The sequence below is a fragment of the Lipotes vexillifer genome, unplaced genomic scaffold (genome assembly GCF_000442215.2).
Source record: "Lipotes vexillifer unplaced genomic scaffold, Lipotes_vexillifer_v1.1 scaffold83, whole genome shotgun sequence".
NCBI classification, from domain to species: domain Eukaryota; kingdom Metazoa; phylum Chordata; class Mammalia; order Artiodactyla; family Lipotidae; genus Lipotes; species Lipotes vexillifer.
Genome location: NW_006799780.1, coordinates 2119137 through 2143667, shown reverse-complemented (window position 1 = coordinate 2143667; position 24531 = coordinate 2119137). Strand labels below are relative to the sequence as shown.

Genomic DNA, 24531 nt, shown 5'->3' with positions numbered 1-24531 from the left:
CTTTCCCTAAAAAACATATCACAGAAGGATGGTCATGCCCTTCTAATGGCATATTTTCTCCCAGTCCTACCCCCTCCCCTAGATAAAGAGACAGAAAATGCTTATTTATTTAGTACATATATGTTTACATCATGATTAATTACTGGATAGATATTTTATGTGGAGGAGTTTGTAATAAAGTGTAGTAACACATCAGGTCAATTCCATGGATTCCAATCAAGAGGTTATTTTTATTATAGATGATCCCTCTCCTGGCCCCTCCCCGCTCCCACCTGCCCCATTATCGTTTACCTGACTTTCCATTTTGTCCTCACTGGCAGAAAAGGTGAAAGTCTGCATGACATTTGATCCCGCTCTCAAGAATTCCATGTGAAGCTGACGAACTACAAAGGAGTTGTTTTCTCCATTGAAATTAAAAAAGTAAAAATCACAGAAGCTATCATTTTCAGCGGCAGCTCATCTACTCACATCTCTTTCAGTCATACATGATTTCAAACCTGGTACTTATAAGGAAATTCAGATTCAGGTCAGCAGAATTTAGGGGCAAGGCAGAGTCCATACCAAATGGGGGCTGTTTAGAGTAGCCTCACGTTGACCTGCCAGTGGGCCCCATGGCCTGGTGCAGTCACATGCAGACACTAAGGCCCAGTTGGCCAACTCTCCCTTGGTCTCTTGGTCTAGAGAGGGTTTATTCATTTGCCGGTGTCATGAAGGATGTAGCTCTTCTACTTACGGTCAGCACTGGGGAGCTCTCAAAGTAGGATGAGGGAATTCTCACAGTGGGCAGAATGCATATGGGTGGCACCCCTATCAAGTGTATTCAATAGCAAGCAGCTGGGGAAACGTAGTCAGGGAGCCTTCCTTGGCCCATCAGAAACTCCCTCCTCTCTCTCCCTTCACCTCCTCCCCAGCTCAGTCTTTATCCTTTGCTATTTCAACACTTTCTTCCTGGTTGAGCAAAGAAGATTTTCTAAAATTAAGAATGAGTTCTTCTTGGGTCAGATGAAATCTTCCTGCTAACACCAGAAAGACAAAACTCTGTCCTACCATATAACTCTGGGTGTCTGATGAAACAGTAATCACGGCCATTGGGTACTTATATGGGCATTTCATGTGGGTTAATTCACAAGTCCTCACAACCAGCCCATGTCATGCCCCCGTGTGACAGATGAAGAAACTGATCCTCAGAGGTCAAATGACTTGTTCAAGGTCACTCAGCTGGTCAGTAGAAGGACCTAGACATGACCCCATGTTTGTCTGATACACTGTGTATATATGAATAAAATCAGAGTGAATCAAAAATTCCATTCCCAGCTTGTATCCCGTTTCAACCATATCTTCTTTGGCTTTATTTCCCACTTTCATTTAGAACAGCAAATCTATATTTGCTATATATATCTATATTTGCTATATATATATTTGCAAATCTGTATTTGCTATTTGTCTATATTCTGTTAAGCCGGTGGTTACCATTAATTGTCCCTACCAAATGTACTGTTTTAATATCGTATGTAAATTAGCCAGAGGGATGAATCTGAAGCAATAACAGTTTTACTATGCTAAGGAAACTCTTGAATATACAAGGTAAATATTCATGGAACAAATATTGGTATGTATATTTTCACACTCCCTGAATATGAAGATGCAAGTGTGTGTGTGTGTGTGTGTGTGTGTGTGTAGAGGAGGGAGGGAAGGAGAGAGAAGCCCTTTGTACAGCTCGTGTACTGCCACTGTCTCCACATCTTGGCAGTTTGGGCAAGTGAAACAGTCCCTAGAAAATGCTCGCGGAACTTCCCTGGTGGCGCAGTGGTTAAGAATCCATCTGCCAATGCAGGGGTCACGGGTTCAATCCCTGGTCTGGGAGGATCCCACATGCCGAGGAGCAACGAAGCCCATGAGCCACAACTACTGAGACCACGAGCCACAGCTACTGAGCCCGCATGCCACAACTACTGAAGCCTGCACACCTAGAGCCTGTGCTCTGCAACAAGAGAAGCCACCACAATGAGAAGCCCACGCACCACAACAAAGAGTAGCCCCCGCTCGCCGCAACTAGAGAAAGCCCGCACGCAGCAACGAAGACCCAGTGCAGACAAAAATAAATAAATAACTAAAATAAATAAATTTATTTTAAAAAGAAGGAAAATGCTCGCTTTTATTTATCTTCTCTCAGTCAGATTTAAGCAAAATGTCACCCAGATAAACACTCAGGGGTGATGCTGGCACCGACCTGCATTTGGATGTTCTACTACGGCTTCTGAAGTCCAGAGCCCGGCCTTCACGTAGCCCCTCTTCTCCAGAGTTATGAGAAAGCTGCCGTCTCCAACCACAACCTCCCCACTATCCAGACGTTCCAAAATGCCCTGAAGAAGAGAAAGAAAAATCACCTAAGACCCCTCTTTTTTTTTTTCCTAAAAGCAGTTTCTAATTTTAGGAAAGGTGGTACAATGCTCTCACAGCTCCAGTTCTGTTGAAATCATCCGTGCCTAATAGTATTTCAGAAAGATTGAGAATACTCTATTATTAGACAATCCAGGTACTTGTTTTGTGCAAAGTTCTGTGACTATTTTTTCTCAAATACAATTTAATCTGAGTCAAATTGTAGTTAAAGTGCTGATTCCATAATGGTTATTTTGGTTTTTCAAGATGTTTGTGGCAGACATTGCTAGTCACCTAATGTGCATTTTTTCTCCTCTTCTTTGCTAATATATTTTGTTTGGGGAGACAATGTCCCCAACTTAAAAAAAAAAAAATCCTCAGGCTCCTTTGTTGAGTGGGGTGGCCATGTGACACAGTGGTGGCCAATGGGAAATAAGTGAAAGTCTGCTGAAGATTTCTAGAAAAGTTTTGCTTTCCTGATACAGATGCCCACTCCCTTCCCTCTTGTCCCTTTTTCTCTGTCCTGTCTGGAATGTCAACTTAAGCCCTGGAGGTATAGCCATCATCTTGCAGCCATGCCACTGAAAGCCACACGCAGGCTGATAACCGCAGCCTGGTGTCTTAATGACATCTTGGAGTAGCTGCAGAGGCCGTGGACGGTGACCGTCGGCTAGACCTCTCATTAGGTGAGAAAAATAAAGCTCTTTGGTGTGTGAACCACTGGACATAATCCTATTGGACACAACATTTTATAATTATACCCTACATTTTCCAGCATGTTCATGGACACATTATCATTTGGTACTCTTAACAACTTTGGGAGCTAGGCAAGGCGGATAGTTTTTATTCCCACTTTATAGATGAGGAAACTGAGGTTCAGAGAGGCTAAGTGACTTGCTCAAGATCACAGAGCTCAGTAAGTGAAAAAGCAGACATCAGACCTTCTAAATTCCTAACCTAGTCTCTACTTACCACCTTTCGAGTCAGCCCACCCATAATCTGAATATAAGGTGGCATCCAGAGCAGTTATCCAAAGCTATGGTTTCCATTGTCTACAAAGTGCTTCCCCAGGTACCTGAATGGCTCGCCCTCTGATTTTCTTCAGGTCTTTGGTCAAGTGTCATTTTGTCAGAGAGAACTTCCCTGCGATTTATAAAAACTGCGAACACCCCCATGGGGATCCCTATCCCTCTTGTATAGACTGCATTCATTGAAGATACAGCCTTTTGTTGAAAATACCAGCCAGTTCCTCTCAGCCCTGCCTACAGCTGGACACAGAGCAGTGCATGAATGGGGGAGGAAAGGCTCCCGCTGCCCCTTCTAACCAGTCATATCTGCAGCCCAGGAAGGTACATTGGAAGCGGTTGCCCTGAGGCTAAGTACCAGGCCACTATCTCCACCACATCTCCATTTTCCTGTGGAGGGAAGTGGAATGGAGCCCAGCTCTGTTAACCATAAACACTATTTTGACAGAGAGAGCTCCTGACTCTGGTTATTTTTCCATGCTTCATATCTAAAGATGAATTTTAGCTGAATGTAGAAGAAATGTTAATGTATTCTATGGTTCTCACCCTCTCTCCTTACTCCCTCCATAAAATGAAATTTGCTCTTTTCATTTTGGACTTTCAAAATAGGAAAATGACTTAAACTTTCAGCTTTCAATGAGACCTTCCCACATGCCAGGTCCAGTTCTAGGCAGGAGGGGTAAACGCTGGAATAAGACATGGTCCTTGCCCTCAAGAAGCTCCAAGTCTGGCTACCTTGGGGAAGGCCATTAAGTCAACAGATTATCACAGCACAGTGTAATAAATAAATGTTGCAGAGGGACATAGAAGAGAGAATCAGAGGTATCGTCATCTTTCTAAAATTGCATCTTGAAAATCTAACACATTTCAATGAAGTTAACCAGGTTAACCTCATCAGATTTAATACTACACATCAGACGATTCTAGAGGGGAAAAATATTAACACACAATTTGGTTGTTATAGGTTAGTCTCTTACCTCCCACCTCCAATCTGTCATAGGGTTACACCAAGCATATCTATTCAACACATCTCACATATGTCCCCCCATCCTCACTGCCGCTGGGCTATTGAAATGGTCTCCAATTCACTGCAGCCCACTCTAAACTATCTTCCATTGCTGTCAGAGCAAAGCTTTGCCTGACCTACTCTTATTCGTGATTACGTCCTCCTTTGTCTCCTGCTTAAGTTCATACATCCTCTATTCCTGCATCTATCACCTGTGCTGCAGTATCTGGTTACTTTCCTGTCACCTCTGTTTGGCTGTAAGATGCTTGAGGCTCTGTCACCTCATACAGCACCTAACAAAGAGTAGGCCCTTAATAAAATATGCCAAGAGTTAACAGACAGACAGGACTGTTTTGAAAACGGCACATACCTCACATATGCTATAAGCTTGGTCCTGACAAGGAGGAAAAAGATGATACTCTTTAACAGAAAATTAGCTAGGATTTTAAGAAAATGACAGTGCAAATTTTGACTGTTGCCTTCATGATACCAAGTAAATGTAAGGCATTTTGATCTGTTATCTGGATGTTTGTCCAACATTTAAAATTTTGCCAGTTTTCTAAACAGCCATTAGCAAAATAACTAAATTATCAATATTTGAATTCAGAGCATCTTTTAGCCCCTCCTTCACCCCAAGACTTACCACCTCAGTTAACTGCTACACCTGTATGATCTAAAGCCAGCTCTAGAATGACAGGACTGTGTAAAATAAAGAGCACTGTAAATTATTTGCAGTATATTTATATTTTCATTCCATCTTCCCTTTCAGTGTGGCAGTGACTCTGCCTTGGATCTGATGGTGATCTCTGAGAGGCATTTATGCCCTCTTTTTGCAGATAACAGTATCTAGACCTCTTGGATTTAAGATCTGGCTTCAGGGCACCTCTATTCATACACAGAGGAGTAGACCAACTTCACCCTATGGCAGGAAGCTGCCAGAGGTCCATCTGCCTGAAATTGCCACCAGGACTGCTCTTTTGGATTAAAGAAGCAATTGGAGGTGTCCTCTGTAGCAGTTAAATGAATTCTTAAAATGCACCTGTTAGCTGAGCAGAGAGGTGAGGTTAGCTCTGCCCCACTAACATTTTAACTCCCAGGTACACATTAACATGGATTCTCATATGATAATCTTGGTGTTGCAAAGAGCAGAGGCCAGGAAAAATAGAACAGGGACAGCATATTTTTAAAAAACCTTAAAAAAAAATGAACTGTAAAAGTGAACATAGTATTAGAGAAAGTTCAGAGAAAGAAGTCAGCACAATGTTCTTTGCTTCTTTTTCTTTTTATCATGCTCATTTGCTTCAATGCCCATGTTTTACCTTTATAATCAGAAAAACATAACCAGAATGTTTTTTTGTTAAGTTTTTTAAACCTATATTCCACATCTTATGTAACTACTACCATTCCTTACAGTGTGTGTATAAATATTTTTATGTAGTTGGGATCAGTCTGTGATATATCTCCTTTTGTAACTTAACATTGCAAAGCACTTTGCCTGTTCCCATACTTAGCTTTTTAATTGGCTGCCTAATAACTTATTAAGTGGATGCACTTTATTTACGGAGCCCACTGTTGCAGGGCACCTTGGTTGTTCCTACCTTCTTAGTATTACTAAATAAAACGGTGGTGCACATCCCCCCTTCCTTCCCCACCCTCTCTTCTGAATTAGGGAGCACAGATGGGTTGCCTCGAGGAGTTTGGAGATGTCCCGCGTCCAAGTTCATGCCCTTTTCCTAATTTTGTTTTGTCACCCCTTCTCCCCACCACACACACATCCAGCGTAAAAATGGGAGAACAGGGCGACAGCTGGCGAGCAGATCGGGAAAGGGGAGCCGGGAGACCCAGACTGCGGCGTGAGATGAGGCGGAGGCCCCACCCCCGGCTCCGCGCACCCGACCCTCCATCCCCGCCGTGGGTCTAGGGGTGTCCATGCCCGGGACCGGTTTCAGGCCAGTCCGAGGCTTGGGAGACCAGGCAACGGCCCTTCCCAAACACACGAGGGGCACGAGCACTGGGGCCATTGAGTCGAAGAGCTGTAGGTGCGGGCGGGCGGAAGGCAGGAAATGTGAGCGCGGCCTGAGTCCGAAGGCTAGACTTCAAACCCCTGCTCCACCTGTACTAGATCGGTGACCCTGAGCTAGCTGACGAACTCTGAGCCTCAGTTTCCTCACCTGTAAAATGGGAATAAACGTGAAGAGGAGATAATTTGCATGAAGCACTCGCGCAGTGCAGGGCAGCGAGTCAAGACTCCATAAATGCTACCCAATATTGTTATCTCATCCTGACACCTAGGCAGTACCGTCGTCCAGGCGATTCGCGAGCGGGTAAACCGAGGCTCAGAGCCGTCCAGGTGCCTCGCCCAGACCGCAGAGCTTGATTAGGGGCTGAAGTGAAGCCCCGCAGCCAGGAGGGCTGGGTACCTCCCAAGTTTCCCGAAACTCACCTTCTTGGCTCCAGGGCTTCCGGCCAGCGCCATCGCTCGGCTGCTGTGGCGGGCGCTGAGTGGCGGGCAGCGCACGGAGCCAGAAGCCCGCCCCTCTCCGGGGGCAGGGTCCCACCGCCTCCCGCCGGCCCCACCGCCTCCCGCCGGCCCCGCCGCCCCTGCTGTCTGCTGGTTTGGGAGTAGGTGCCTGCGCCCTCGCCCTATGGCCTCGACCTCGCCATGTTCCGCCCGGGCGCGCTGCGGCTGCGGGGTTTCCCGCTGCGGGGCTCCCGCGGCCGCTTACTCTCAGTCTGCGGCCGCGAAGGGTGAGTGGGGCCGGGTCTGCGCGGAGGCCCGCGGCTGGGCAGCTGCGGGGTGCGAGCGCAGGGCTGAGGCTGAGAAGTGGGCATTCGGCTTTCTTCTCGAATTATGTGTGTTCTTTTTCACGCACAACCGTTCAAAGTGAGAATATCAAAGGGTTCCTGGTGCAAAGACTCTCCTATCCCCATTGCCTTCTCCAGTCAACGGTTAGCCGTGTCTTCTGTATGGGGAGGCAAACGCAGGTGTATCTTTGACTTACTTATACCTTGCTTTTTACAGTGCGTATTGGAGAAGCTCATGATCTAGCTAGGAAGACAGACGTGCAAATCAATATATCAAGCCACCGAGCAATATTCATAATTAGAGAAGCAGGTACACGGTGAGAGGACGTTTAGCAAAGAAGAGAGTTGTACTCCATCTGGCTCCCTTTAGCCTGGAAAACACTGGAGGGAGGAGGTGATCCAAGATTTATAGATAATGGACTTCATGATTATTATGGGTTTTTTTATGGAATAAAATGTTTATCAGTGTGTTTTTAAAGTAGACTGAGAAAAATTATTCTCTAGATTTCTTTGAGAAAAAGAAGTCATCTGTTCAATTCTTTAGCTCTATTAAGTATCTACAATGGGTCAGAATTAGGGGAATGGGGTTCAAATGCCTCCTCCTCCCTCCCCCAACCAGGTTGCCTAAGTCAGGTTGAGGCTCCCAAATGATTGTCAGCACATGTAACTCTCCCAGGCACTAGATGTTAAGGAGTAGAAGAATAAGTAAGGAGAATCACACTAGTCAGAAAAAAAAAAACCCAAAACTATAACTATCATAGCCTAGTAAAGCTACTATTAAAAAAAATGTCTTCCAGAGAAGAAAACCCACCCTTACCTGCAGAAAGAAGATGGAAAGACAGGGCAGAAACAGTGATAATTGGAGGTGGCTGCGTTGGTGTGAGTCTGGCTTATCACTTGGCCAAAGCAGGCATGAAAGATGTGGTCCTCCTGGAGAAATCGGAGCTCACTGCTGGATCTACCTGGCACGCAGTAAGAACACTATCTCAACACCGTCATATGCACTGAATTGTCACTTGTGCAATTGATTTTTTTTCCCATTCACAGCTCCCCACTCAGAGCTCTTTAGAGCAAGTTCCCTTTCCATAGCGTTGGAAGGTACAATTGCAGTTTAGTTGGTATACTTTAAGTGGGTGATCAACATTTATGATGTTGATAATCATGAGAAGTTAATCTTGAACATATGACTCTGGATTCAAATCCTGACTCTATCATTTTCTACTTATGTGACTTCTGGCAACTTACTTAAGTTTCTAGTTCCTGATGTGTAAAATGGGAATATTAATAGTACCTACCTAATAGGGTTGTGATGAAGATTGAATTAATATGTGTAAAGTTATTATGGTAAGTGGTTAGTAAATGTTAGCTTTTGTACCAAAGGATAGTGGCTGGGTGATCCTGAATACAGGCCTGAGACCTTTACCTATGTCCCCTCACCTGGCTTTAGTGATCCTTTTATGTTTATTGATTTATAATTTTAAGTTAGTGCTGTGAGACAGCAGCTTGGCTTCATGAGGACTTAACTATGAGGGCTGAGAACGTGCAACACAGCTTTCGTGTTGTGTTAAATGAAACACACGACCAAGTCAATCTCGCCTATTTAATGGTATGCATAATTGTTCCAGTGCTGTATAATAATTGGGCTTACATCGAAAGCTGCTCAGGTAAATGAGGTGATTGACACTGCTTTCATACTGCCAAACCAATTATTTCTGAAGTCAGCTAAGATGGGAGAGGAAGATTTTATGACTGCAGGTGCCATTTTTGTTTGGAGGAAGAGTTGGGATGAACAACGAGGTCCTACAGTATAGCACAGGGAACTATATCCAGTATCCTGTAATAAACCATAATGGAAAAGAATATGAAAAAGAATATATATATATGTATAACAATCATTTTGCTGTATACCAGAAACTAACATAACATTGTAAATCAACTATACATCAATTTAAAAAAAACGTTGGGCAGTGTTAGCTTCTGCTCGTCATCCCTTTCCATCATTAGCTTTCCCCTACTGAGACAAGAGGGAACCCTGCTTTTAGGGGCCTTTTGACACCCAGAACCTGCTCACGGTAAGGGATAGAGTTGGATCTCCTGCCTCCAGCTGAGTTTCGGGGAGATTGATGCCCAGACTTAAGCCCAGTTCACCCCAGAGTCCCTGTGGTCACATAGTCAGACCACACCCACCAATTGGATGGAGACTTCTAGAAAAACGGCATCAAGCCCTGCTTCTCTTCTTTCTTCTCCTGCCAGCCCTCTCACTTCTCAGTCTGGGAGGGAGGCCCAGCTACCTGGTCGTCCCTGAGTGTCTCTTCTGAGTCTCCATAGGCACATTTGTCTCTTGTGTCAGCAGTTCTCCCTCAGCTTGCTTCCTGCTACCTGGAGAGAGGGGCCCAGGAAGCCACTGACCCTTCTGGCTCTTTTCCTCTCCCTGAACTAGACTTTCTATGCAGATTTCCTTTTATCATGGAATAGAAAGCCTGCATTTCTGCCACAGCTCTCCTATGACTTCTTTTTAGTGCACGTTCGGTCAGTCTTTCAACAAATATTTATGAAGAGCCTATATTGTGTCAGGCCAGCACTGTTCTAGGAGGTGAGGACACAGCAGTGGGCAAAACAAAGCCCCTGCCCTCATGGAGCCACATTCTGGTGGGGCAGATGGAAAAAACACAAATGATGCTCTAGAGTAATCGGTACCAGCAGAGTAGAGCGGGGTAAAGGGATGAAGAATGATGGGTGTGGAGGAGCCTGGAGGCTACTTCGAAAAGGTGATACTTGAGCAGAGACTGGGCAGAGGGAGCAAGGGGGCCATGCTCCAGGTAAGAGCATGTAAGCAGAGGGAAATTTTGGCAAATGGAAATATCCTGAGAGGGAGGGCTTACACCCTTTTAACACTTCGGGATTGTTAAGGAGGGTGTACACTTTAATATTTTAATTACTTTTTTGTTCATTTATTGTGGATTGACTTGATGTAACCTGCAATTTAGTTACTGGAATAACTAGAATCCCTGAATATTACTTCTTAAACATCCCATGAATAATAATAATAACAATAAAGCAACATATCCTTAGCCTAAGATCTTTTAAGAAAAGTGGGCAAAGTTTTTAAGATGATGGCTTCTTCTTAAAAGTTAACTGTGCAAAATAATTTCCCCTTAAGCAGAGAGATACCAGAATGAGTGGAAAAGGCATTTTTCTGCTTTGTGAAAAAAGTAGTAGGCTCTGGTTCACAAAATAAGATTCATGCAGGGTGAGCTCAAGATGGACTCAGGCATCAGAAGCCAGGTTATTTGGGCCCCTACAAATTAAGGAAAAGAAAACTGGATTGCCCTAGGAAGCTGATTAGAGGATTTCTTGTAAACAAGGGGGTCTCCCACCAAAGAGCATCCTGAAGAAATGCCACAGATTAGAATTTTTTGAGATATAATTGACATAATAGTTTCAGGTGTAGAACATAATGATTTGATATTTGTATATATTGCAAAAGGATCACAGTAAATCTGGTTAACATCCATTACCACACGTAGATACAAAATTTTTTTCTTGTGATGCGAACTTTTAAGATGTACTGTCTTAGCGACTTTCAAATATACAATTCAATATTGTTAACTGTAGTCACCATGCTGTACGTTCCATCCCCAGGACTTCTTTATCTTATAACTGGAAGTTTGTGCCTTTCGACCCCCTCCACCCATTTCACCCCCTCACCACCCCTGCCTCTAGCAACCATCGAGCTGTTCTCTGTATCCCTGAGTTCCATTGTTTTGTTTGTTTGTTTTTATATTCCTCATGTAAATGAGATCATATGGTATTTGGTATTTATATTTCTTTGTCTTGTTTTATTTAGCATAATGCTGTCAAATTCCATCCATGTTGTTGCAAATGACAGAATGTCCTTCTTTTTTATGGCTGAGTAATATTCCACTATTATATATATGCCACATTTTCTTTATCCATTCATTTTTTAACACAGAGAAATTTTGGAGCACATATGAGAATGTGGACGTTTTGGGGGGCTAGCTGAAGGGGCAGACTACAAAAATAAAGGCAGTCTCACTGAAGAATAACATGTGCTCAAGGCTAAACATTTCTGGGACATGCAGGAATCAGATGCACTGGGGAGGAGGGCACAGCTTGCAATGTGAATATTCAAAATGGAATCACAAATCCAACAGTCTTGAGGTTTTGCTGGATTTTAACGAGACTGTTTTGTCAGCACCCAATAATACTGCTAATATAGAACATTTCTTGTAGGATAGAAGGAAAGGGGAGAGAATGGACAAAGAAGCAGTTTCGGCATATGGGGTCCCCAGGAGAGGCTGCCCCTGGGAATGGTGTCAAAGTGGTTGTTTTGGAGGGCTGAGGACTAAACATGCAAGATTATCCATTTGGGGTGTAGGAAGATAATGTTAGATCTTTCTGTTTATTTTTTTTATTAATTTTTTTTTTTTGCGGTACGCGGGCCTCTCACTGTTGTGGCCTCTCCCTTTGCGGAGCACAGGCTCCGGACATGCAGGCTCAGCGGCCATGGCTCACGGGCCCAGCCGCTCCACAGCATGTGAGATCTTCCCAGACCGGGGCACGAACCCGTGTCCCCTGCATCGGCAGGCAGACTCTCAACCACTGCGCCACCAGGGAAGCCCTCTGTTTATTTTTATCTAAAAATATAAGAAAGACATTAAGCTTTACTAATCTTTATAAATAGCCCTCACCTTTGATGTGGGTGACATATTGTGTATGATACCAATGTTGCCTAAGGGAGAGGTTGGTGCTCCACAATGGGAGCGTCCCCATTCTTTCTTTTGTCTTCAGTCTGTCACGACATATTGCAGATCACATGCTATAGGATATCAATGTTATGATCGATTTTATAGAAACAAGGCTTTAAATAATATTATTTGTGATGAAAGGGAGAGGGAATGACCTTGAGAGTGTTGTACTACACAGAGGTTTGTTGGTTATCCCAGAACAATAATCAAAATAGTTGTAAAAAAGTTTTTCTTTTACAAAAAGACAAGTGTCCCCAGTTTGGTGATCTTTGTAGTGATGGAAGTGGCTGCCAGTCATTCTATGTAGTAGATACATCCAAAACAACAGATGCAGTTTATTCCTTCAAAGTCAAGGTGATGCTCACAATAAGTGCAAAATAATTTTTGGAGAATAGTCCTGTTGGAAAGAAAGCATTTTGAGAAGGGGTGTTTGGAAATGTTGGTATCATTATTAGATTTTTCTGGCCAAAATGATATGTATCACCTAGAAAAAACTCTCATACATGCAAGAGATAAATTTAAAGTTAAGTTTAAACCCATTTAACATTTTCCCAAATGAGGAGTTTCAGTGGGTTTGTACCCATTTTTTAAAATGTAAAATGCAGTACCTCCCAATTAACTTATAACAGCTGATGGACAAGAGAACGTGAAACATTAATAGTCAAATATCAGTAAAAACCTTTTGGTAGGTGGTGATGGGAATGGAAGAAGTGGCATCAAGATACAGAGAGTAAAAAAAAAAAAAAAAAAAGATACAGAGAGTACAGCCAAGAGGGGGCACTTCTCCCACTTACATCTTTGTATCATTGACAGATAGCTTCTTCAGCTATCACAGACAATCAAACCATCGCAAAAGAAAACACACCAAGAAATTAGACCTTCAAATCGCTGTTTTACCAACATTAACCCAACATATATATTTTAGTAACATAAAATATTACATAGCCCTTGCTAAAATATTAATAAGCTTAATATTCAAAAGCTTTTCTACACAATAAATTTTTTTTTTTTTTTTGCGGTACGCGGGCCTCTCACTGTTGCGGCCTCTCCCGTTGCGGAGCAACAGGCTCCGGACGCGCAGGCTCCGCGGCCATGGCTCACGGGCCCAGCAGCTCCGCGGCATGTGGGATCTTTCCGGACCGGGGCACGAACCCGTGTCCCCTGCATAGGCAGGTGGACTCTCAACCGCTGCGCCACCAGGGAAGCCCTACACAATAAATTTTTAAAATTCAAAAACCTTTCTGCACAATCAATAAAGTAAGAATTATTTACAATATTTAATTCATTTCCAGTTGTTTTGTGTGTTTTATGACCTCTGCTAATATAGTAATACATATTTATATGTCATGTGGGAATAAAGAAATACACATATTTTAGTGGGTAGGCTCAAATATTTTTATTGGATGCGAGTGCATGGAAGCACTGGGATATGGGAAGGCTTGAGGTCAGTCACTGGGCTTTTTGAGGCTGTAGGGGCTCATGACAGTGGGAAGGATTGTTAAAGAGAGAGAGAACATCACTAGCTTTAGCACCCATGGATGATTTTTCTAACTGCATCATTCCTTTCATACTTATTGTTAGTCTGCTAGAAGGAAGAGCTTTCCACTCTCCCTACTTATTTATTTTTTTATATCAACAAGGATTTATAAATTCCTATTTTATTCAAAGGGTTATAATTCTTAATGATTATTCTTTTTTTTTAAATTGAAGTATAGTTGATTTACAACGTTGTGGTAATTTCTGCTGTACAGCAAAGTGATTCAGTTATACATATTTATATTCTTTTTAATATTCTTTTCCATTACGGTTTATCACAGGATATTGAATATAGTTCCCTGTGCTATACAATAGGACCTTGTTGTCTTAATGATTATTCTTGTCTGTGTTTCATCTTCCCTCTTTTATCTTCTCCACCAACTATAATCATTTTCTTTCTTCAAATCGAAAGTAAGCCCCTGCCTGTCCTCCATGAAGCCTTCTGTGATCCTTCCAGCATCTTCTCTTCTCTTAGTTCCCTTAGTTCTTGTGTCTTTCTCTCTATGCCTTAAAATATCCTTGTTGGAGCCCAGAAAGAAAAAACATTGTACCCTTCATCCACCCCATGCCACAGGACTGACACACAAGTTAACAATAAATACCATGCGGGACATTACATTCAAATAACTCACAATAAAAGCACAGATACAGTTGACCCCAAATTTTAAACGCAGATTAAAAGACAAAAACTGGTTGATAAAAAATGTAAGGAATACAAAAATTATATATATATGTGTGTGTGTAATTTTATACCTGACAAAAAATTGAGCTCAGGATTTACTTCTGACTGTCCTGGCAGCAAGGAAACTAGGGTTGTATGAATTGCTCAGTAGAAATAGTTATAGCATTTCAGTAAGAAGGACCAATTTTTCCTTGACCAGAAATTCCTAGAAGAATTTGTTCCCTAAAAAAAGGATATTGAGCTAAATGTTTTGAGTAAGAGCTTTACAAAACCAACTGATGTGACCCTTTCAGAAGAGAGATCATTAACTCATTCTATGAAAACAGCTTGCCAGCGTGGGGAAGAAGATGGATGTAGTGTAGATATATCATTTTCGGGTGGTCTGGCTTAACCTAGGTTAAACTTAGAGGATCTTGAGGAGTGAATGGTGAACAGAACCCTAGGCCCAGGCTTGTGAATATCCATTTTCTCAACTGACACGAGATATATCGAAAGCAAAATTGAGTTCTCTAGAAGAGGCCTGAAGGCCAGAGATTCTCTATTATTGAACTAGAAAACTTCATATCACACTAGATACCAAGCATGTAAAGAAGGATGTGATATTTGGCTGACAGTTAGGGAGCCTGACTCACAGTTGCCTCATTGTGGGGCTGTGCTATGAGAGGACCTATGACGTTGGGCCAACATTTTTCTCGGAAAAGTAGCCAAATGCTTGAACAAGTACTTGATAGACACGGAGGATTCTGGTCCATAAAGGATCACTGATGAGCTTTAATGGCGGATTTTTTTTTAATTGAAGTACTCTTGATTTACAAAGTTGTGTTAGTTTCAGGCGTACAATAAAGTGATTCAGTCATACATATATATTCTTTTTCAGATTCTTTTCTATTATAGGTTATTACATGTGCTACATATTAGGTCTTCATTGTTTATCTATCAATATTTTATATATAGTAGTATGTATCTGTTAATCCCAAATTCCCAATTTATCCCTCCCCTGGCTCTTTTTCCCCTTTGGTAACCATTAGTTTGTTTTCTATGTCTGTGAGTCTATGTCTGTTCTGTAAATAAGTTCATTTGTATCACTTTTTTTAGATTCTGCATATGAGTGATATCAGTAGAACCAAACGCCCAACACGAAGAACTTTATAAATACTCCCCAAACAGACTTTATTTTAAACAGATTGTATTCGGATGAGCTTTCCAGGATAAATTAGCTGCTGAATGGGGCCCCAGACACTTAACTGAGAGAACCTGCTTCATATCATTGCTTAGAATTCTTTGTCTGGATACTATATTGCATCCGCCAGAGTTGATAAAAAGGGGTTTGGCGGGTAATATTTAGATATTTTCCTGAGAGTGATCATTCAATATTTATTCAGGAAATGTTTGCGGGGTATAACCTATGTGCTCATTCATCAACTGGTTAAGCTATGACAAAGGTCTGTTCACCACTCAACAGGCTCTAATTCCTAGGAATGTTCCACTTCTTCAATTTTGCAAATTTCAAGAAAGAAAATAGGAGGGCCGCTCAATTCAAGGAACGGTGGGGATCGAGACAAGGAAAACTTTTTGCTTGCTTGTTCATAGTCCTTCTCCTTAAGGGAACACACGCTTTGTCGGTTTGAATCCACATTGTATGCCATCCCCCCATATTCTTCCTAATAACGTCCATTCCTAACCTAAGTGATTCCATCTAAGTCATCCCGTTTCTGAATCTGCAAGCAATCCTTTCCCTAATAACTTTTAGGGACTTACTATATATGTTTGTTGGCTGGCTCTCACATTATTTATGTGGTTCAGGTGGGTTCTTATAACTGTCAGGAGCCTTATGCAATGTGCATTCAAACTCGTGCTGATGTGTTCTCATCCCAGAGGACTGGCTGGTGCTTGTCAATTTCTTGCCAGTAGTAAATTACTTCTTAACAGATAAACTGTCAACATTTTGAGAATGTTAATTTTTTTCGGTGTTTCCTTTCCTCCCCACTTTTAAGGCAGGTTTAACAACTTACTTTCATCCTGGAATAAACTTAAAGAAAATACATTATGATAGCATCAAACTTTATGAGAAACTGGAAAAAGAAACCGGACAGGTAAATGCATTTAGCTTGAAATTGTCTTTTTAGGTCAGTTTCTCAGAGATACATAAGATTACTGAAGGATTTTGATATCACCATGTATCGCTGTGTGTAGTGACAGCCATGGCATGTGAAATGTGTTAGAAGATTCTGATGAGAGTTTAAGATGAGAACCTCTAGAGCTTGCTTTTCAATCAATTTAATTTTTTGAAGTGTATTACCCATGTAATTACCTGCTCCTGATTTTTTATTTTATTTTTTTATTATTATTATTTTTTAAAGAAGATGTTGGGGGTAGGAGTTTACTAATTTTATTTATTTATTTTTGCTGTGCTGTCGTTTCTGTGTAGGAGTTTACTAATTTTATTTATTTATTTTTGCTGTGCTGGGTCTTCGTTTCTGTGCGAGGGCTTTCTCTAGTTGTGGCAAACAGGGGCCACTCTTCATCGCGGTGTGCGGGCCTCTCACTATCGCGGCCTCCCTTGTTGCGGAGCACAGGCTCCAGACGTGCAGGCTCAGTAGTTGTGGCTCACGGGCCCAGTTGCTCGGCGGCATGTGGGATCTTCCCAGACCAGGGCTCAAACCCATATCCCCTGCATTGGCAGGCAGATTCTCAACCACTGTGCCACCAGGGAAACCCCCCTCACTTTTATTTTTATCTCTTCTCATTTGTATTATTACTTTCAAAATAAAGTGGCAGGCAAAGAGTATGCATAGACTAAGACTGAAGTCTGCTTAAAATTTTCATGCTATTTCCCTTGCCTAAAACCATCACATGGCTCCCCACAGTCTACAGGACAAAAGCCAAAGAAGAAGGGCCTTCATTAGCTAAGCCCTGCCTGCCTTTCCAATGTTTTCTCTTGCCACTCTTTGCTATGCTCAGATGCTTCAGCTCAGATGCTTCAGCAATTGCATCTAATTGCTCAGATGCAATTCTTAATTGCATACAGTTCTAGAATGAGCTGGGCTGTCTGCCTGAGACAGCATTCCCTCTGGTCCCCATTTCAGCATTCGCCTTCCACCCTTTCCCAGGGGGCGTCTCCTTTGAGAAGCCATCCTTGACTTTGTTCACCCAGCAGTCAGGGGGAGCTGAGGGCATATCTCTTGGTTCTAAGAACATGTGTACACATACCTCTTGTAATACAAATCCCTCTCAATTGTGATTGTTGCTTTACTGATTGGTCTTCCCTACAGATTCCGAGCAGCTTGAAGATAATGACTGCATCTTTTTTTTTTTTTTTTTTTTTAACATCTTTATTGGGGTATAATTGCTTTACAATGGTGTGTTAGTTTCTGCTTTATAACAGAGTGAGAATGACTGCATCTTTGATCACTGTCACCCAGGGCCTTGCTGAGTGCTTGGCCAACTAAAGGGCTTCAATAAATGCCAGATGAATGTTTATTTCAATTCACACTTAATCTTCTCACCGCAACATTCTGATTCTTCATGTTCCCTCTTCAAATCCTTTGTCTTTCTTTTTTTCACATAATTTTCTTCCACTCTGTACATGAGCACTATCTCATGTTGTAATTGTGCATTTAGCTGTCCATCTTAACCTATAGACTGTAAGCTCCATCCAGGCAGGATCTTCATCTGTCTTGTTCACAACAGCATCTCTGGGGCTTAGCATAGTGCCTGGCACAGAGGAGACAGTAAGTATTTGCAAAATGAACATCTTTTCATATGATGTAAATATGGTATATAGCTATCACTTTCACTGCATAGTGAATCTCTTTTCTTACACACCTTCATTTTCGTTGTGCGGGAGAAGAACCATGTTTGAGTGCCAAATAATGATTTATTTATGAGTTTTTACTGGCATTGTCATCACAGGTGGTGGGATTCCATCAGCCAGGTAGTATCAGAATTGCTACAACTCCTGTAAGGGTAGATGAATTTAAATATCAGATGACTCGGACTGGCTGGCATGCAACAGAACAGTATATTATTGAACCTGAAAAAATACAAGAGATGTTTCCTTTACTCAACATGAATAAGGTATTTATCCTAAGGGATTTTTTTTTTTTTTTTTTTTTACCATTTGTTGATTTTAATTAAGATCAGAAAATGTTATTTTAGAAATTTAATTAGAAAAAACTTTGTGCACACATTTTGAATGTCAAAATCAGATGATTAATGCTGGAATTTGGGTAAATTATAAGATGGGCTATTATGTTTGCTAAATACAGTAAAGGTAATGAAAAATCTTATTAGCTTTCTACCTATTACAACTGAGGAAACATTTTCAATACCTCTCTGTTACTGTGTCCCCCAGACCTGGAGGTTTCTGTAATAAACCTTCTGCTTGAGAAATGCAGAGAAGACAATAACCAGGTGTGACAAATGTGTGTATAGAAAGACTGTGTTACTAAGATTTTTTTTTACAAAATCAAAGATAGAAGTACATGTGATATTGCTACACAGATATCACCTCACTCATAGCTGTACTACCCTAACAGGTATTGATCTAACCAAATTTAGCTGAGAAAATCCACTTGGGAATTTAGTGTCTTTTTGCTGGGTGATAATCCCATTTGAATAATAATAACAATGACTAATACTGCACTACCTAACACTACAGCACATACTTAATGTACTAGGTATTATGCAAAGCCATTTACTTGTATAATCTCATTTACTCTTCACAATAATAATAGAAGGTATAGATTATTACTAAACAGGAAATTGCAGTGTACATGGTGGGCCCAAGCCCATCCAGCTAGAAAGAGCTGGAGGAGATTTGAACCCAGGCTCTCTGACTCCTTATTGGTACATATGCTACCTAAAGGTACAAGGTGGAGCTGTTCAGGGAAGCAGAGGCTTGTGTTTCTCCCCAGTGTAGTATCTATGACGCCTAAGGGTTCATAACGTTGCTCTGGGAGCTGGGTTGTTAGCCCCTGTGAGTCTTGACAGGTTGCTGGCACTCCCTTTTCAGTAGTTTTGTGTGATGCCAATGTGGTGGCAGATTGGTGTTGCATTGCTTTGTCTGCATGAAAATTCTGCCACCACTGCCAGGAAGGATATTCTTAGTATCTGTTTATATGTCAATCTTGGGATGATCTGCTGGAGGTTCTCACCATCACAGAGTTTTCACAAGGACATTGGGCAATGGAAATATGTGGGAAGAGTATTCTCTGGCTCTGGGCAGCGTGCCAAATCAAATAGATCTAGGGTCACTGCGTAAGGACATATCCATTATAAAACACCAAAGTGACGTCTAGAAGTCTACAGTAATACAAATTCCATTAAAACCAAAAGTCTCTTGCACTAAACCTATAACAAGAGATTGGATTAGTAATCCAAAACTTCCCACAAAGAAAAGCTGGGGCCCAGAAGGTTTCACTGGTGAATTCTACCAGACATTTAAAGAAGAATTGCTACAATTCTTCACAAACTCTTCCAAAAATAGAAGAGAATTGAACACTTCCCAACTTATTCTGTGAGGCCAGAATGTATTGCTGTGATACCAAAACTAGACAAAGACATCACAAGAAAAGAAAGACCTGTCTCTCTTATGAATATTGATGCAAAAGTCCTCAACAAAATACTAGCAAACTGAATTCAGCAACATATAATAAGGATTTTTTTTAGCATAACCAAGTGGAATTTATCCTGGCTATGCAGGGTTAGTTTAACATCTAAAAATCAATCAATGCAATATTGCATGAATAGAATAAAGGACAAAAATACATCATCATCTCAATAGATGCAGAAAAGAAATTGACAAAAGCCTCTTGACCATACTTGGTGATTAACAGATTTTTGTTGAATGGATGAGAACTAACTGTGCTATTTCAGTGCTCCCTCCTTGTTTCATCTGAGTTTTATTCTTCTTTGTTTTCCCCACAGTACCTCAAGCCATAGCACAAAGTAGGTATTTAAGAACTAGTTGTTGATGTCTGAATCAAGTATACATTTTCCTGACACCAGATATATATTTAACATGTGAATCTATTAACAGTATTAAGCAATTAAATATAAATAATTAATCAGTTAGTATTAGATTTAACTGCAAACCAAAATAATAATGCTTAAACAAGATAGACGTTTATTTCTCTTTCATTTTGGCAGTCCAGGGCTGAATGGTGGCTCTTATCCATGAAGACTTCAGGGATCTAGTCACCTTCTGGATCATTGGTTTGTCATTCATAGGATGTGACTCCTTTGTTCTTACTCCAAGATGGCAGCTAGAGCACCAGCCATCATGTCTGCATTCCAGACAGCAGAATGGGGGAAGGGACAAAGAAGGGACAAAGGGCATATGCCAGTTGTCTCCTTAAAATGGTTCATGTGACCATGACACTTTCATTTGACACTTTCATTTGCATTTCATTGACCAGAATTTAGTGATAGTTTTAGCTACCATCTGAAACTAGTAGCTGCCAACTATTGGAAACTCTTTGTTCTTAGCGGTTATGTGTCTAAATAAACATTTGGTTTCCATTGCTTTGTGGGGGGAGGGGAGAATGAATGTTGGAGACAATTGCAAGCCTCTGTCAAATAGCCTGTCTACTTAACTCTCAGCGTGAGTCCTGCCTAGCTCTGAGCTTGGACGTAGGAAAAAAAAGTGGAGACTGATCAATCTGATGCCATGATGCATTGTTCAAGTCCAGTTTTGCTAAACATTTGCTGGCAGGATACAGTTACACTGAATGAGTATATGTATTCATTTGAATATTGACTCTTTTGTGATCGATTTAGATTTTAGCTGGACTGTATAATCCTGGAGATGGTCACATTGATCCTTATTCTCTAACTATGGCCCTGGCTGCTGGGGCTAGGAAATATGGTGCCCTTTTAAAATATCCTGCACCGGTGACTTCTTTGAAACCCAAGTCAGATGGAACATGGGATGTTGAAACACCACAGGGATCTATGAGAGCAAATAGAATTGTGAATGCTGCAGGTAAGTGTCATTTTAAAAAAAAAATACTGTTTTTTTTTTCAAGTGGCAAAGAAATAAGATATTTAGTCATAACGTAATGTTTTATACTATGTACATTGTTATGAAACACCGTGGTACTCCCACGGTGAACATTTTGTCTGTTTCTAAGCTACAAAGCTCTCCCTCCATCACTTGGCTCTTGTTGTGTGAGATAACTCTGTCCTTGGTTATCCATAGCGAGTTGGTTTTCTTCTCCATGCTCCATTTTATTCTGCTCCGGATAATGTTTTGCCAAATTATGCTTCTTTTACCTACCTGTGTTCACACTTTCTTTATAATAATAACCAAATTCTAATGTTCAAATTCGCGAGCATCCTCTTTGCTCTCAGTTTGTTTTTTGGAGCAGAGTTGATTGTGTTCTTTCTCATCTATTTTGGTTACTTTACTCTGTTCAAAAACCTTTTAACCCTTTTCCTTTCAGCACATTATTAAATATATTTCATCATCTTTTCTTTAGCTTGCTCTGTTACAATTTAGACTCAGAGTAATGAAGCCAAAAGGGATATTTGAGATAATCTAACAACTCACTCATTTTCCATTTGTGGAGACCAAGGTCCAAGAAGGTTATACTAATTGGCAAAGTGACAGTTATGTCAGAGCCAGGACTTGAACCTGGGTCTTTTGATTCTTGAATTAACATACTTTCTATCAGGTTCTTTGCCTATGAAGTAATTTTCAAATATCACACGTAAAAATAAATCCTCGTGCAAATGAAACTGCTTGTGTAATCTAAACTAGGCTAATAATTTATATTTATCCAAACGTAAAATAAACATGAGGCAGCTACTGATTTTCTCATGTTCTGCTCTTTGAGTCATTGCTTAAATTTACAAAATGAAAAAAATCTTTATTACTTATCAGATCAGATGATACCCATGAGGACATGCCAGAAGCAAATACTCTTAGGATTCTTTCCTCCAAATCGTAACTTCTGATTGATGTTATTTTTAAACAAACCATTTTTAGTGGCCCTGGAAAAAGTCATGTCTTCAGTATTTAAGAGTTTAAGTTAGTATTTCTTAATCTTTCTAACCCATGTTCCCCATTTGAAAAGCATAAAATCTCATTCATTCTTTAACATCATTTGAAATTCCAAATAATGTAAAACAACTTACATAATAAATAAGAGCAAAGGCATAAAACTGCTTTGTTTTTGAATTTCACTTGCCTGCCCCCAAGGAAATCCCCATCAGGCACCCCCCATCTCCCACTGCCCTTGGGTACATCTGGTCTAAATTCTCCTAGAAGATCCAAGGCAATGAAATCATTCATCCTTTTTTTTACAAGTAGCAAAAATTCTTTGTAATCTTGCAACTTTCTTTATGGTCTCATGAATTCAGCCTCGAAAAACATTTGACTGTTTTCATAGTGATAGCAAATACTAAATAAACATGCTCTGACTTCATATCCAGCACCCGTGTCAGACATTGCTAATTGATCACTGCACTCATTTCAGAGAGACTTGGACAAACCCCACCATTTTTCTTAACACAGTGCTTCAGGTAGCCACACACTCCCAACTGATATTTTGACAAATAACATAAAAGACCTTAGTTTAACACATTTATCTATTGTTTTCCTAAAATGGATAAATATTTATTTGCACGATTCATTGCCATTGTAATATTTTGTTTTCTAAAGCACAATCTGAAGAGAAAGAATAATTTCCAAAGAGATCTGACCTAAGCCCAGGACATTGGTTACCAGATGAAATATTCTATGCAGCTGTGCAATCTTGTGGGGTGATCAGGGCAGAGGAGGACAATGGCAGGAGGTCCTGGAGAACAGTTTTTCTGGTACTGGCCTCAGAAAACAAATCCCACACCAGCACCAGGAAAACTGTTCTTCAGGATCCTTCTTCATTCTTTGCTCCTGATGCCTTTAACTCAGCCACGTCTGAGTTCCATCCTCAGGTCTTGGTAACTCCAGGCAGCTTCTTGTTCACAGTTGTATGAAGAACTATACGGTCCCCATTCTCAGTTCTTTACATCGTTCAGATCACATCTCTGGCCCATATCTTTTTTTCTTTTCTTTTTTCTTCTCCATCTCTTCTCTTGCACTGGGCAAAAGTTATTGGAGAAAATCTAACTGATCACATATAAATAGTCTGTGGAAGGTGTGGAGGGGTGTGTGTTTAGTTATTTCTGTCTGTTTTCAAAAAAACACTTTATTTAAAGTATAGAAGTTCCCCAAAAAGTAAACCTCAGTAATTGGGGGTGAAGTTTTGGATATGCCCCTTTCTAGACTTAAAGCTAACAAAGATTAATTTTATGAATAAAAGCAACCATCTGCAGGAGGCATTGTGCTAACATGATTTAGAAGGTGTGTCTGATGGAATGTTTCCCAGAGTTACTCAGTGAGTCCAGGATGTCTCATAAATTCAGGTGAGGCCCTCAGGCAGCTCTGAAACCTAATTAAAGTAACCAGGATATAGACTTGGAAATACAACCAAAACGTAAATGATGTAAAGGCCACTCTTATCTACTCAATTGTACCATAACCTGCTAAAAGTTTCTTTACATGGAGTCATGTAACAGAAAGCTGCTGAATCTTTGGGATATCCATGGAAAGGAAAGTCTAAAAGCAGAAATGTATCAGTTTGTTGATGTGTCTCCAGCACTGTCCAGGGCAGTGGGGCTATCTCGACCAGAGACACATTATTGCCAACTGTGTGACTTGGGCAAATTACTCATTTGTAAAATGGAGATAATAATTCCCATCTGAACAAGTTATTCTGATCCGTAAATGATGTAAAGTACCCAGAAAAGTCCTACCACATAGAAAGCACTAAACAAATTAAGTATAATAATGATAATTTTTATGATTATTATAATTATTTCCTTGAAAGTCTATGCCCTGGTCTGGGAAACACTAGCATGAAGTGTCACAGCTTCTTGGTATCAGCCTTAAGATTCCCCAGATCCTTTCACTTGCTCTGTAGTCATCCAGCACCCATTCTGCTGGTAAACTGACTTCCCAGAGAGCTTGGTTCTCAACCTAGGTGCATAAGAGTCACGATGGGAAGTTTCCCAGGTGGTCTGTCTGGGAAGCTGTATTTTAAACAAGTACTCCAGGCACTGTAATGCCTGTACCAGATAGTCTGTAAAATATCTTTTGAGAAACACTGCTATATCAGTGTTCCTACAGGAGAGGGAATGTAGGAACCTTATTCTTTCTCCCGTTGCGGAGCACAGGCTCCGGAAGCGCAGGCTCAAGTGGCCATGGCTCACGGGCCCAGCCGCTCCGCGGCATGTGAGATCCTCCTGGACCGGGGCACGAACCCATGTCCCCTGCATCGGCAGGCG

The 24531-nt window shown here is 41.1% G+C and overlaps 2 protein-coding genes across 2 annotated transcripts in view; one reads left to right on the top strand and one right to left on the bottom strand.

Annotated features, from left to right (window-relative positions):
• The window catches only part of BHMT2 (betaine--homocysteine S-methyltransferase 2), a 14277-nt gene extending 7391 nt beyond the window's left edge, over nt 1–6886 (bottom strand). The window contains exons 1-3 of the mRNA XM_007471965.1: nt 6854–6886; nt 2231–2363; nt 292–383 (exon numbers count right to left, since the gene is read on the bottom strand). Coding sequence (XP_007472027.1) covers nt 292–383; nt 2231–2363; nt 6854–6886 — 258 coding nt within the window. The remainder of the gene's footprint in view (nt 1–291; nt 384–2230; nt 2364–6853) is intronic.
• A 186-nt stretch (nt 6887–7072) lies between these two features.
• The window catches only part of DMGDH (dimethylglycine dehydrogenase), a 60470-nt gene continuing 43011 nt past the window's right edge, over nt 7073–24531 (top strand). The window contains exons 1-5 of the mRNA XM_007471966.1: nt 7073–7158; nt 8013–8187; nt 16197–16295; nt 18115–18279; nt 20983–21187. Of these exons, the coding sequence (XP_007472028.1) occupies nt 7073–7158; nt 8013–8187; nt 16197–16295; nt 18115–18279; nt 20983–21187 (730 nt within the window). The remainder of the gene's footprint in view (nt 7159–8012; nt 8188–16196; nt 16296–18114; nt 18280–20982; nt 21188–24531) is intronic.